We start from the raw sequence: 12,288 nt of genomic DNA on the forward strand, positions 1-12,288 counted from the left end.
CCAGGATCATTCATGTTATAGCATATAGAAATACATTTTTCTTTTAATTAGTATATATAAGATGCTACCATATAGAATACATGTTATTTATCAGTTTATCAGTTGACAGAATTTGGTGTTGTCTTTACCTTTTATCTTATTATGAATAATAATGTTAAACATTCATGTCTCATTTTGTGGGATTTTTATTTCTTTTCATTATAAGCCTAGGTGTCAAATGATAACTATGTTGAATTATTAGAAGAACTGCCTATTTTCTAAAATGACTCCACCATTTCATATGCCTCTCATCAATAGTGGAGAAGTATAGTTTCATCAGTACTTGTTTCTACCTGTCTTGTTACATCTATCATAGTGGATAGAAGAGGCAACTACTGATGTTTATCCACAGTTCATGAATGGTCAACAATACTGGGCATCTTTTATGTGCTCATTGACCATTTATATATCTTCTTTTGTGAAATACTCATCCAAATACATTTTAAAGCTGGACCATTTACCCATAAATATGATGGTCTATTTCTGCACATTTAATTCTATTGCATTGATCTAAACAATTATCTTTACACCAATGCTATGCTATCTTTATTATTACTACTTTGTAGCAAAGTTTGAAATCATGAGTTATTGTCATTATTTTTTCTTCCTATTCAGGATTTTTAGTTATTCTGGGTACTTTGAGATTCTGTGTGAATTTTATAATGGACTTACCAATTTTCCACAAAGTCAGCTGGGATTCAGATGCAGATTATGTTAAGCCAGTAGATCAGCTTGGGAAATATTGCCATCATAAGTTATGTGCAGTATGAAGCCTGCTAGTCCATGAACATTGAATCTTTCCACATATTTAAGCCTTTAGTGTATTTCTCAAGTGGTTTACAAAATTCAGCATGCGTGACTTGCTCTTCTTGTTAAAATTTGTCCTTAGTACTTGATACTCTTTTTGCGTCTATTACATCATTTAATTATCCTCTGAACTTCTGAGCTCAGAGTTTTACAGAACCATAAATTCAAAAAGCATTTTCTTATATTGATGTGGATTTATAAATGGTATATTTTAGGTTCTACATGGTGGAATACAACTTTAATGCCTTCACCCAGGAGGCAGAGGCATGCATTCAAGGCCAATGTGGTCTACACATCAAGTTCCAGGCCAGCCAGTGTTGGATTATGATACCCTGTCTCAAAAGAAAGTATAGCAGACTATAAGAAACTGGCAACAATAATATCATTGTCAATAATTCAGGGATGATGGAGGGGCACAGTAAATACACAGGGGTTTAGGAGTCAGAGAGAAGTGAAATCTTAAACCAAGCAAAAGTAGGTATATATACCAATGAGCTCATCACTTAAGAAATAGAAGCAGAAGAACCAGGAGTTCAAGGCCATCCTTTGCTACACAGAAAGTTCATGGTTGGCCTAAGCTACACAAACAAACATAAAAGAAGTGAAATCTTCCTCCACTAAAGTCACCTCATGACCTAGGCCAAATTTCCAAACTTGAGTTCTTTGCTTACCTACAAAGTCTCAAGAACCCATCTTCCCTCTCCACTGGCCTTGTGATGTCTGTTGGTCATGTGTAATATTTAAGAATTTACCAAACACTTTCACATATTTTACTTTTAAAAATTGTTTTTAGTGCCAGGCATGGTGGTTCATACCTTTAATCCCAGAATTTAAAAGGCAGAGGCAAGGGGATCTCTGAGTTTGAGGCTAGCCTGGCCTATTTAGTGAGGACCAAGACAGCTAAGGACATATAGATAGACCCAATCTCAAATACCACATACACACACACACACACACACACACACACACACACACACACACACACAAAATGGAGGTATAAGTGTAATTTAATTTTCCCCATTTGAGAACAGAGTCTTATATATTGTATAAAGACCTTGAACTTGCTCTAGATAGCCAAAAACAACAGGGTGACCGTAAACTCCTGAGCCTTCTGCCTCTTTTCTACCAACTTCTGGGATTTCAGTCATGTGTAACCATAACCATTTTCTTTTTTTCTTTCCTCTTTGCTTTTCTTGTTAAATATTTATTTTATTTACTTTTATGTATGCCAGTACACTGTAGCTGTCTTCAGACACACCAGAAGAGGGCATCAGATCCCATTACAAATGGTTGGCCAAGAGCCACCATGTGGTTGCTGGAAACTGAACTCAGGACCTCTGGAAGAGCAGTCAGTGCTCTTAACCACTGAGCCATCTCGCCAGCCTCTCTATTTCTTTTTTAATGTGGTGCCATCAAACCCAGGGTTTCATGCATGCAAAGCAATTGCCTACAATCTACAGCCTAAGCCCAGCTGTCAGGGGCTTTTTCAATAAATAACATTTATTATGTTGAAGAAGTTCCATTTTGATTCTAATTGGTTGAGTTTTTAATCACAATAAGTCCCTGGAGTTTTTTTCAAATGGTTTCTGTGCCTTTTAGATGAACATACATACTTTATCCTCTATTATCATATATTCCGTTATCTATTATTATTGTATGAATTAAGAATTTATATTTGGGGGCTGGGTAGACTGGCTAGTGGTTAAGAGTACCATGACTACTCTTCTAGAGAACCCAAGTTTGGTTCCCAGTAGCTACATGCTATCCCACAACCATTCGTAACTGTAGTTCCAGGGGATCTAATACCCTCTTCTGTCCTCCATGGGTACCAGACACTCAAATGATACACAGGTATATACGCAGGCACACACCCATACACTGAAAATAAAATTAAAATTTTAAAGTAATTAATTTTTCATGTCAAAACAACTTTGCATTAATGTAGCAAATCTACCATTGATATGTAATTACTAGTATGAAATTCTTTTTATGTGTTTCTGGATTCCATTTGGTATCTATATTTATAGATAGTTGTCTGTAGTTTTATTGTAATGTCTTTCTTTTTTGTATTAAGATAATACTGGCCTCAGAATGAGCTGAAATGTATTCTTGTCTCTTCTTCTTCTTCTTCTTCTTTTTTATTTTTTTATTTTTTTGTTGTTAACAGTGCTTTGCTATAGCCAAGACTGGCCTGTCCTCTGGTTCATGGTGATCTTCCTGCCTCGGTCTCTCAAATACTGGGAACTAAAAGCAAGAGAGTCAGGAGTTCAAGGCCAGTTTCAGAAACATAGTAAGTTAGAGGCTAGCCTAGGCTATAGGAAACCGTGTCTCAAATAAAAAGGTAGAGTATTAGAGTCAGCTGGAGTGTTGTATACTTACAAATCCAGTACTTAGAAAACAGGCAGGAGGACCACCACAAGTTTATGACCAACTTGACTTACCTTATGAATTCCAAGCTAGGTAGGAGAATATGGTATAATTATGTCTTCAAGAAAGTGGTATACTTGAGGCTCTGACCATAGTTGAAGTGCATATACTTCTTTCAATTCAGACTGGTTTTTACATCATGTGTCTGGAACTCAGTTGCTGGGTGCCAGTACTGTGGTTTTCTCCTAGCTGGAAGCGCTAGTGAAAAGTCACACTGCTACATTGCTTTAACCTTGTCAAACTGGAGTTCGAGAGCATTTAGAGTCTTATTTTTCAATATCATGGCCACCGTGATGATTCACTCTATAAATTTTACAGTTTCTCTGACATAGACTCAATCCCAGGTGCCACCTACAACCCATATGACCTTAAGGAAATCACATAACCATTTATGTCTGTTTATTCCTTTGCTAAATGGGGATACTGATACCTGCCACATACTGATACTATTTTGCAAACACTGGTTTGGGGAAAATAGAATGAGATTCTATAGAATTTATCATGGCTGTTTTTGTTGTTCTTTTGTGTGTTGGGTTTGAAGAGAGAGTCACTTGAATCCCAGCCTGGCTTCAAACTCACTATATAGCTGAGAACTACCTTGAACCCCTGATCATCTGTCTATACTTCACCAGAACTGGGATTACAGGCACAGGACCCCATGCCCAGCTTTGTGCTAGCTTTTTGTCTGTCTGCTAACAGCAGGTCAGGCTGGCATTGTCTGACATGTATGAGATGAGCTTGCTAAACGGCCTTATAAAGAAGCCCCTTGGAGATAAAATTGGCTGTGAACAAGGCTCAGATGTACATAGCCACTATCAAGAGCTGTTGATAAGAACATTTTGCCACCTGTATGGTTACAGGACAGTAGCAAGCTTTGAAGAGTCCTAACAATCACCCCCCATGCTCATTCCATATAGCACATCCACCATATCTCTTGTACACACTACCCATTCAGAGGCCTTAAATTTGACCAGTAGATAACTATCCTTTTAGGCTCACTGGGCTCTTGGCAATAAGCATTTTTGAAATGCAAATTCTCAGGAATTAGACTAGCCAGGTTGGGTATTTGTCTGTTTAATTTTGATTTTCATTAGTCCACTTTTTTTGAGACACAGGCTCAAACCATAGCCTAGGCTGGAGTCTATGGTGTAGCTTAAGCTAGCTTCAAACACATTCAGCCCTTCTCCATGAGTCTTCTAAGTGTGAGCCACCATGCTCAGCTTTATTAGCCAAACTGATACCTTCTCAGCAAACACAGTAATTTCTCATGTCAATTGCTTGGACTAGAAGAGGTCCACGATAACACAGGAGCTCCAGAGTACTGGCAGTAGATTTATCGTCACAAAGAGGTGGGGACAGTGACAGAAACAGAAAGAAACCTCAAAGTAAGATAAAAAAACTTCATCTCTGTCTCAGTCAGGGTGTCTATTCCTGCACAAACATCATGACCAAGAAGCAAGTTGGTGAGGAAAGGGTTTATTCAGCTTACACTTCCACATTGCTGTTCATCACCAAAGGAAGTCAGGACTGGAACCCAAGCAGGTCAGGAAGCAGGAGCTGATGCAGAGGCCATGGAGGGATGTTACTTACTGGCTTGCTTCCCCTGGCTTGCTCAGCCTGCTTTCTTATAGAACCCAGGTCTACTAGCCCAGGGATGGCTCCACCCACAATGGGCTGGGCCCTCCCCCCTTGATCACTAGTTGAGAAAATGCCTTACAGCTGGATCTCATGGAGGCATTTCCCCAACTGAGGCTCCTTTCTCTGTGATAACTCCAGCTTGTGTCAAGTTGACACAACACCAGCCAGTACAATCTTCTTAGGTACTCTTAAACCAGCTGACTCTTAAACTGGACATATCTGTGGGAAAATCTTGTGATACCTGACATCTGACCAAGCTTTTTCCCTTTTCAGAAGTGATGAGCCTTTTGTATCTCTGGCCATCACCTTCTACTCACTCTGCTTTCACTTTCAGCACTGGACCAGTCCATTGGCTCCCCTCCGCCTAATGTCTAGCATCCAGGCAAAGCTCTCTCTTGGTATCTGACACCCAGTCACACTGCCTATGGGCCAGAGATACCAAAGGGGCTTCGTTACAGCGCTCGGCAGCAGGCTCATCTGTGCATTCTCTTTTTGGGTTTAGATCACATGCACAGCGCCCACCGCCCTGTCACTGGGGGCCACCTGGGGAAAAAGGAGAGTAGTTATGTGGGCAGCCTGGGCACCAGCCCTAGGAAGTCGAGCCGATGCACGACCCCACCTGCCGACTCTGAGCTTGTCAGCTTCTGCTACCTCCACATGCGGGAACAAAGGAAGGAGCAAGAGAGCAGGACAGATGTCAACGAGAACCTAATCTTCTTCGAAGAAACCAGGCCCCGGACCAAATCTGACCCCACATCCAAGAGCTCTGGCCAAGGTTACGAGGTGATCCCCGATGACTTTGATGCAGCCAGCCTAGACCATGAGCCGTGTGCCAGCAGGGCCAGGTCTTATACTTTGGACAATTCCCTTGGGGCCGAAGCCCTGAATTTCTACTGTGACTCTTGCAAAGTCAAACTCCAGGAGCAGATGGGGCCTCGAAAAGGTGGGAGGCCTGGTTCCTCTCGGGACAACATGGTAGACTTAATGTCCCTCCCACCACCAGGAAGTGAGGAAGAGGAGGAAGAGGAAGATGAGACAACTTCTCTGTTGCCTGCCATTGCTGCCCCACCCCCTGGTTTCCGAGACAACAGCTCCGATGAGGATGATCCCAAGCGCAGAGCTGTTCAAAGTCAGGAGCAAGGACGTCACCTGCGTGGGCTCCTGTATGATGAGATTCCTGTAACACTGATTGACAGTGTACAGACTCGGACAGTACGCGATCATGCCCAGGAGCTGGATGATGCTCTTGTGTCTACTCTGCAGGCTCTGGAGGCCCTGGCTGCTTCAGAGGATGGACCCCACCCTCCACCCCCACAGACTGCAGGTAATAGCCCATTCCTCCTTCCTCTTGCCTTCTTCTTTCGTCTAGTCCAGAAATGTCCACTAGGCGGCACTGCTTTTCAAGCAGTTGTTTAAGTGACTGGTCTATCAAAGGCTGTAAGTAGGCAGCAATAGTTCTCAGTAGGTCTGGGGGTAGGAGGGAAGGAAGCTATGAAGCAAAGATATAATCCAGCTCTAGTTAGAGCTCTATTCCTCATGACTCCGTATCTCTGGAGAATTCTTGCAGATGAAATCCAAGGATTTGGAGCCATAACCTAAATCAAGGCCAGGATTGACAGGAATATAGGAGATCAGCATGCTTCAAAAGGTCTACTCAGGGATATCTGAGAACATAAATTCTCTCTCTCTCTATCTCATATATATATATATATATATATATTCTGTATGAGTGCTGTCTGCATATACCCCCTGTATGCCAGAAAAGGGCAACAAATCCCTTTAAAGGTGTCATGAGACACCATGTGGTTGCTGGGAATTGAACTCAGGACCTCTGGAAGAGTAGCCAGTGCTCTTAACCACTGAGCTATCTCTCCAGCCCCAAAGTGTTGTTTAGACAGGTGGAATACATAAATTCTTGGGCAGATGCACCAGAGTGCTTCACTCACAGGCAGTACAACTCATGGCAAGACACTCTCTTATGTGGGTCACTGTCATCATCCAAAACTGGTCTTGTAACAGTAATCGCATCACACAACATGGAGATTAAATGACATCACTCAGACAAATACTTAAGCACTACCTCACACACAGTGAGAGCTCAGTAATCAGTAACTTTCTGACATCTATTAATTAATAGAACCATGAAATATGCTTGCTATTCTCTATTATGGAGGCAAGCAAATCCATCTTCTGAAAGGCACAATATGTACCCCCCACACACACCACACAGGAACAATAATGACAAAATCAATAAAGGCGCACAAGGAATATTCGCAAGCGTGTGAGTTATGGTCAAGTATAGTCAGAGCAGGAAAAGGAAGCCTGTCTTTTCTACACATAAGGCATGTCTTACCATTGGGCAAACCCTGCATGATTGCCCCCTGCCCAGACCACCATCTGTCTTCTCTCATCTGGTGCTCTGTCTTAATCAGGGTTTCTATCCCTGCACAAAACATCATAACCAAGAAGCAAGTTGGGGAGGAAAGGGTTTATACAGCTTACACTTCCACATCGCTGTTTATCACCAGAGGAAGTCAGGACTGGAACTCAAGAAGGTCAGGAAGCAGGAGCTGATGCAGAGGCCATGGAGCAATGTCACTTACTGACTTGCTTCCCCTGGCTTGCTCAGCTTGCATTCTTATAGAACCCAGGTCTATCAGCCCAGGGATGGCACCACCCACAATGGACTGGGCCAGGGATGGCTCCACCCACAATGGGCTGGGCCCTCCCCCCTTGATCACTAGTTGAGAAAATGCCTTACAGCTGGATCTCATAAAGGCATTTCCCCAACTGAGGATCCTTTCTCTGTGATAACTCCAGCTTGTGTCAAGTTGACACACAACCATCCAGTACATGCTCCAAAACTGATTGTGGCCCACATGGCTGGCAGAGAGAGGAGAGGCTCAGCTAAATAGCCTCAGCTGCAAGGACTGTAGGCAGGCCTGACCAGATGAGGAGGAACAGAACAGGACCTCTTTTTGCCAGCTCTTTTCAGGACAATTAACAGAAATTTCCTAGCTGTTGAATCTAAAAATGGTGTTGATTGGCATGTTGTTTTACATGTTAATTCCCCACCAAACCACCCAGATCTTCTTTTTTGGTATTCCTTTTTTGGACTCCAACCTTTCACACCCCCTTCTCACATCTTGTTCCTTTTTGTGTGTTCTTCTTGGCTTCTCCTCCTCAGTCATCGAGTTTTCTCAGGCTTCACTACTTTCACCCAGCTGGAAAGACTGCTGCTGCCTAACATTTCTCCATGACCACTCTAGATACGGTTGGAAAAGACCTTGATGTCATAAACTAACCCCATCCTTGTTCTTCCAGGTCTGATTGTGCTGGCCACAATCACTCCTGAGTCATCGCTGGACTCGGGCCATGAAACCAACTCATCAGAGCTCACAGATATGTCAGAGATGATGTCGGCCATGAAGCAGCACCAAAACACCACCTACTTCCTGGCCCAGCACCTGAACAAGGACAGCCTCCTGGCCCGAAAGGACCTGCCCTTCAGGATCCAAAGCTGTGCGGCTCAAGCGGTTCTCACCGCCCCTTATGCTCTCGGGCCCCCAGATCCCAACCCATCCCTTCAGCCAGCTGTCACTGGCCAGAGTCCTGTCCCCTCTGGCGCTCGTAGGAAGATACCTCAGTCAGAAGCCCAGGTGCAGGGAGACAGAACCTTCTCCTTGGCGGTGCACCCAGCACTGTCCCCACAGCTTAGTGAGCAGAAGAATTTGAGCCTGCTTTCTCCAGTTCCTGAGGACAGAGGGCCAGGCCACAGTAGGTCCGGCCTAGAGATGTCACTGAGGTCAGCCACACCATCCCTCAGTGAAGAGCAGGTCTCGGAGCTTAGGGAAAACCTGCCCAAGGAAGTCAGGCTGAGCCCTAAGCTTATCCTGGACCCAAAAGGCAATGTGACCCCAGCCATAATCTCCGCTGCCCTACAGCAGGTGGTACACAGTAAGAATCTAGCTACTCCTGGCACAGCCTTGGCAACATCCTCCAATAGGGGGGAGAGAAGGCTGGAGGCTAGCATGGGGAGGCCTGAGGTCACTCTGGGCAGGCCAGAAGGTAGCAGCAGTACCAGCAAGAATCTAAAGTTTAAAATGAGCCCTGGTGCTCTGGAGACCACACGGAATTCTCAGCCGCAGCTGGGCCCAGAGATCTCGGCTAGCCCCAGAGCATCCACAGGCAGCAGGGCTGACAACCTCCACCTTTCCCCACAAGAGGACAGGTTTCCTGTTCAAAGTTTCCCTCCTAAGAGCTATCTATCTAGAGTGAGTCGAGACTCCATGGGCAAGCAAGCTACTGGGGAGGTGGCAGGCAAGGGTGGGCCAGAGGGTGCTAAGCCTCCCCTGAACAAGCAGAGCGCAGTCTCTGGCCAGGGGGAGAAAGGGCAGCTGGAGAGCATATCGAAAAGCAGCAAGCTTGAAGAGACCAGCCTGGTTCCCCGAGCTGGCTATCCCATGGCTCTGCAGAGCCCAAGCAGCCAGCCCCGAAGCCACAGCCCTAGCTACCAGCCCCGAAGCCACAGCCCTAGCTACCAGCCCCGGGGGCCGAGCCCCAGCAGTCAGTCCAGAGGCCAGAGCCCCAGCTGCCAACCTAGAAGCCAGAGCCCACTGAGGCCTCTGGCCACCAGCCGGCAGGTTAGCACCATGCCCTCCAGAAAGCTGGAAACGACCCTGGATGGAGCCCACTCGGCCTCTGAATGCTCCACAAAGCCCAAGGCATCCCGAGGTCCTTTCAGACTGCGCAACTTATTTTCTGCCACCTTCCCTACACGCCAGAAGAAAGAGACAGATGAGCGACAGGCTCAGCTGCAGAAAGTAAAGCAGTATGAATTGGAGTTCCTTGAAGAACTTCTAAAGCCACCAAGCCAGGGGGAACTCCCAGGCACAGAGTACCTGCAACCTCCAGCACCTGGCCGCTGCAGCTGCCAGCTACGCAGTAGCCCAGTGCAGCAGGGACCAGGCATGTCTCGTGAACAGAGGCGAAGCTGTGACTGCAAGCGGATCTGCCGAGGGGGACGGCCACAGGCTGCCCAGACCCCAGCGCCTAGCCTCCGGGAGAGGGAGAGGGTCCCCCCTACCCAGAGGCAGCCAGAGGCTGGCCCAGGCTTGAGCCTTAATAGTCCCATCAATGTTCAACGCATCCGCTCCACCAGTCTGGAGTCCCGTGAGTGCCGGTCAGACCCTGAAAGTGGGGTTTCCTGCCTGACCACGTGTGCCTCAGGGGGCGAGTGTTTGGGAGATCCCAACTATAGGAAACTGATGCGCCGCTATAGTATCAGTGAGCTAGACCAGGGTGACACGGTCTCCCTGACCTCAGATGTCTACCCTCACCCACCCCTGGGAATGCTGCCTAGAGAGGTCAAGGAGATAGAGTCAGGCCTCCCACTAGGCTTGGGTCCAAAGAGCAAGTGTGCAGAGTCACCAACTCTAGGAGAGCCCTCTTACGTCCAAGTGGCCCCTGAGAGCAAAGGCCCCAGGCAAATGGCTGTGTTTTCGCTGCCAGAGGAGGTGTACCGGAGGCCAGCTGATCTGGACGAGGACAGTGAAAGTAGCAAGTGCTGTTCTATCCGCTACTGCTTCTACTACCGCAAGTGTGACATGGCAGACGACGCCAGCGATGGCAAAGATGAGCTCTCCTATTCCATCCCCATGAAGATTCTGCCTGGCATGAAGTTGGATGAGCAGGTGGTGCCTGTGGTGAGCAGAACCCTGCAGGTCCTGGATGCCGCCACCTGCAGCAGCAGCCCTGAGGCCCCCCACACCCAGGAGATCGATCTTCGGGTATCCACCTTTGAGGGGAGCCTGGCTAAGATCAATGCCCTGCGGGCCCATGCCTATGGCCTCCCTGATGGCTTCCTGGCTGCCCGCCTGGACACCAATGAGCTTCTCACAGTCTTGCGGCAGTGTGTGGCCAGCCCCGAGGCTCGTGCTCCCAAGCCCTACGTCTCTCAGATTTCTGAGTACAAACTTGAGCTAGCTCTCAAGTTCAAGGAGCTCCGGGCCTCCTGCCGCCGGGTAGCCAATGTGGACAAGAGTCCCACTCATATGCTAGCAGCCATCACGGGCAGCTTCCAGGTGCTGAGCAGCCTCATTGAGACCTTCGTGCGGCTAGTGTTCATCGTGCGCTCTGAGGCCCAGCGCCAGGAGCTGCTGGCCAAAGTAGAAGAGGTGGTGAGAAATTACACCTTCCTGCTGCGCGCCGCTGAGGAGTCCACAGCCCGGAACCTTAACCAGCAGCAGCAACAGCAGCAGCAGCAGCAACAGCAGCAGCAGCAGCAGCAGCAACCGCTGCCACCGCTGCCACCGTCACCGCTGCCAGCAGCCACAGGGCACCCACCAGACTCCCCATCATCGACTGTTATGAGCACATTCACACGCTCCTTAAAAACCCTTATTAAGTAGGGCACTTGTCCAAGCTTGTCCCCTCCCCACCCACGGCCCCAGGTTTGAGCTTTGTGGTCTTTGCATCTTGTGGTGAGTGTGTGTTTCTGCTGGGCCAGTCAGGGTCCAAGAGCCTATCAGTCTCCAAGGCTAACTCCCTAGACTGGGCTCTTTAATAAGGGCTGCAGGTTTAGCTGCCGCCCTGGGTGTCGTCACCCCTTCCTGGCCTCTGGGCGTCACTGTGAGGGCAAAGGTCCCTTGCCATTACGCCCACTACAGAGCTGTGTTTTATCTATCTCTTCTCTTGGGCTGATAGGTGACATCAAGTTCACCTCCTGCTCTGAGTTGGGCACAGGGAGAGCTAGGACCTTGAGCTCTTCCTAGCATCTACTGTCCCAAGGAGGGCAGTGGCAGTAGCGGTAGGCCACAGCGCCAAGCCAAGGAGAGAGGGCGCTCATTCCAGATGCGCCCACCCACCATGGGCTCCCTTGTACCTGGCAGGAGCCACCTCAAGGGCCGATGCCCAGGTTGGATATGTGCAGAATACAGCCATGTCCTACTGTCAGTGGCTGGCTCAACTGGTTGGCAGCCTTGGGAGCCCTTGCCCCCAGGTTCAGTAGCTCCACACCAGCCATCTCCAAAGTGCCCTGCCCATCAGTGAGGGGCGGGGCAGCTCAGTCCACTAGGGAGCAAGCCTCTGAGATCACTTTACTTGTTTTGGGTAAGGTACCTGGTGAAAATGTCTGCTCTGGGAAGACCCAGCGCAGGTAATCGGAGCCTGCCCGGCTCAGTCCAGCCTTGTGCAGGAGCTGTTGCCAGAGGCATGGGCTCCTCCCTCAACATCTCTACCAGATAGACTGTCCTTAGGAATCTGACGTAGCTATGGATTGGGATGGGGGGTGGGGGGAGGGGGGAGGGTGGGGGTGTTGATGACTATATCTTAAACTTCTGGAAGCTAGCGTGATATGTTAATCCTGAGTATATGCTT

The 12,288-nt window shown here is 47.6% G+C and overlaps 1 protein-coding gene across 1 annotated transcript in view; it reads left to right on the forward strand.

The window, feature by feature from the left end:
* Positions 1-11,321, forward strand: part of FRMPD3 (FERM and PDZ domain containing 3) — a gene marked incomplete at its 3' end in the record, with an annotated part of 69,927 nt that extends 58,606 nt beyond the window's left edge. The window contains exons 13-14 of the mRNA XM_080909631.1: positions 5,414-6,235; positions 8,236-11,321. Of these exons, the coding sequence (XP_080765757.1) occupies positions 5,414-6,235; positions 8,236-11,321 (3,908 nt within the window). The remainder of the gene's footprint in view (positions 1-5,413; positions 6,236-8,235) is intronic.
* Positions 11,322-12,288: the final 967 nt, after the last annotated feature.

The sequence above is a fragment of the Micromys minutus genome, assembly GCF_963924665.1.
Source record: "Micromys minutus genome assembly, chromosome: X".
NCBI lineage: Eukaryota > Metazoa > Chordata > Mammalia > Rodentia > Muridae > Micromys > Micromys minutus.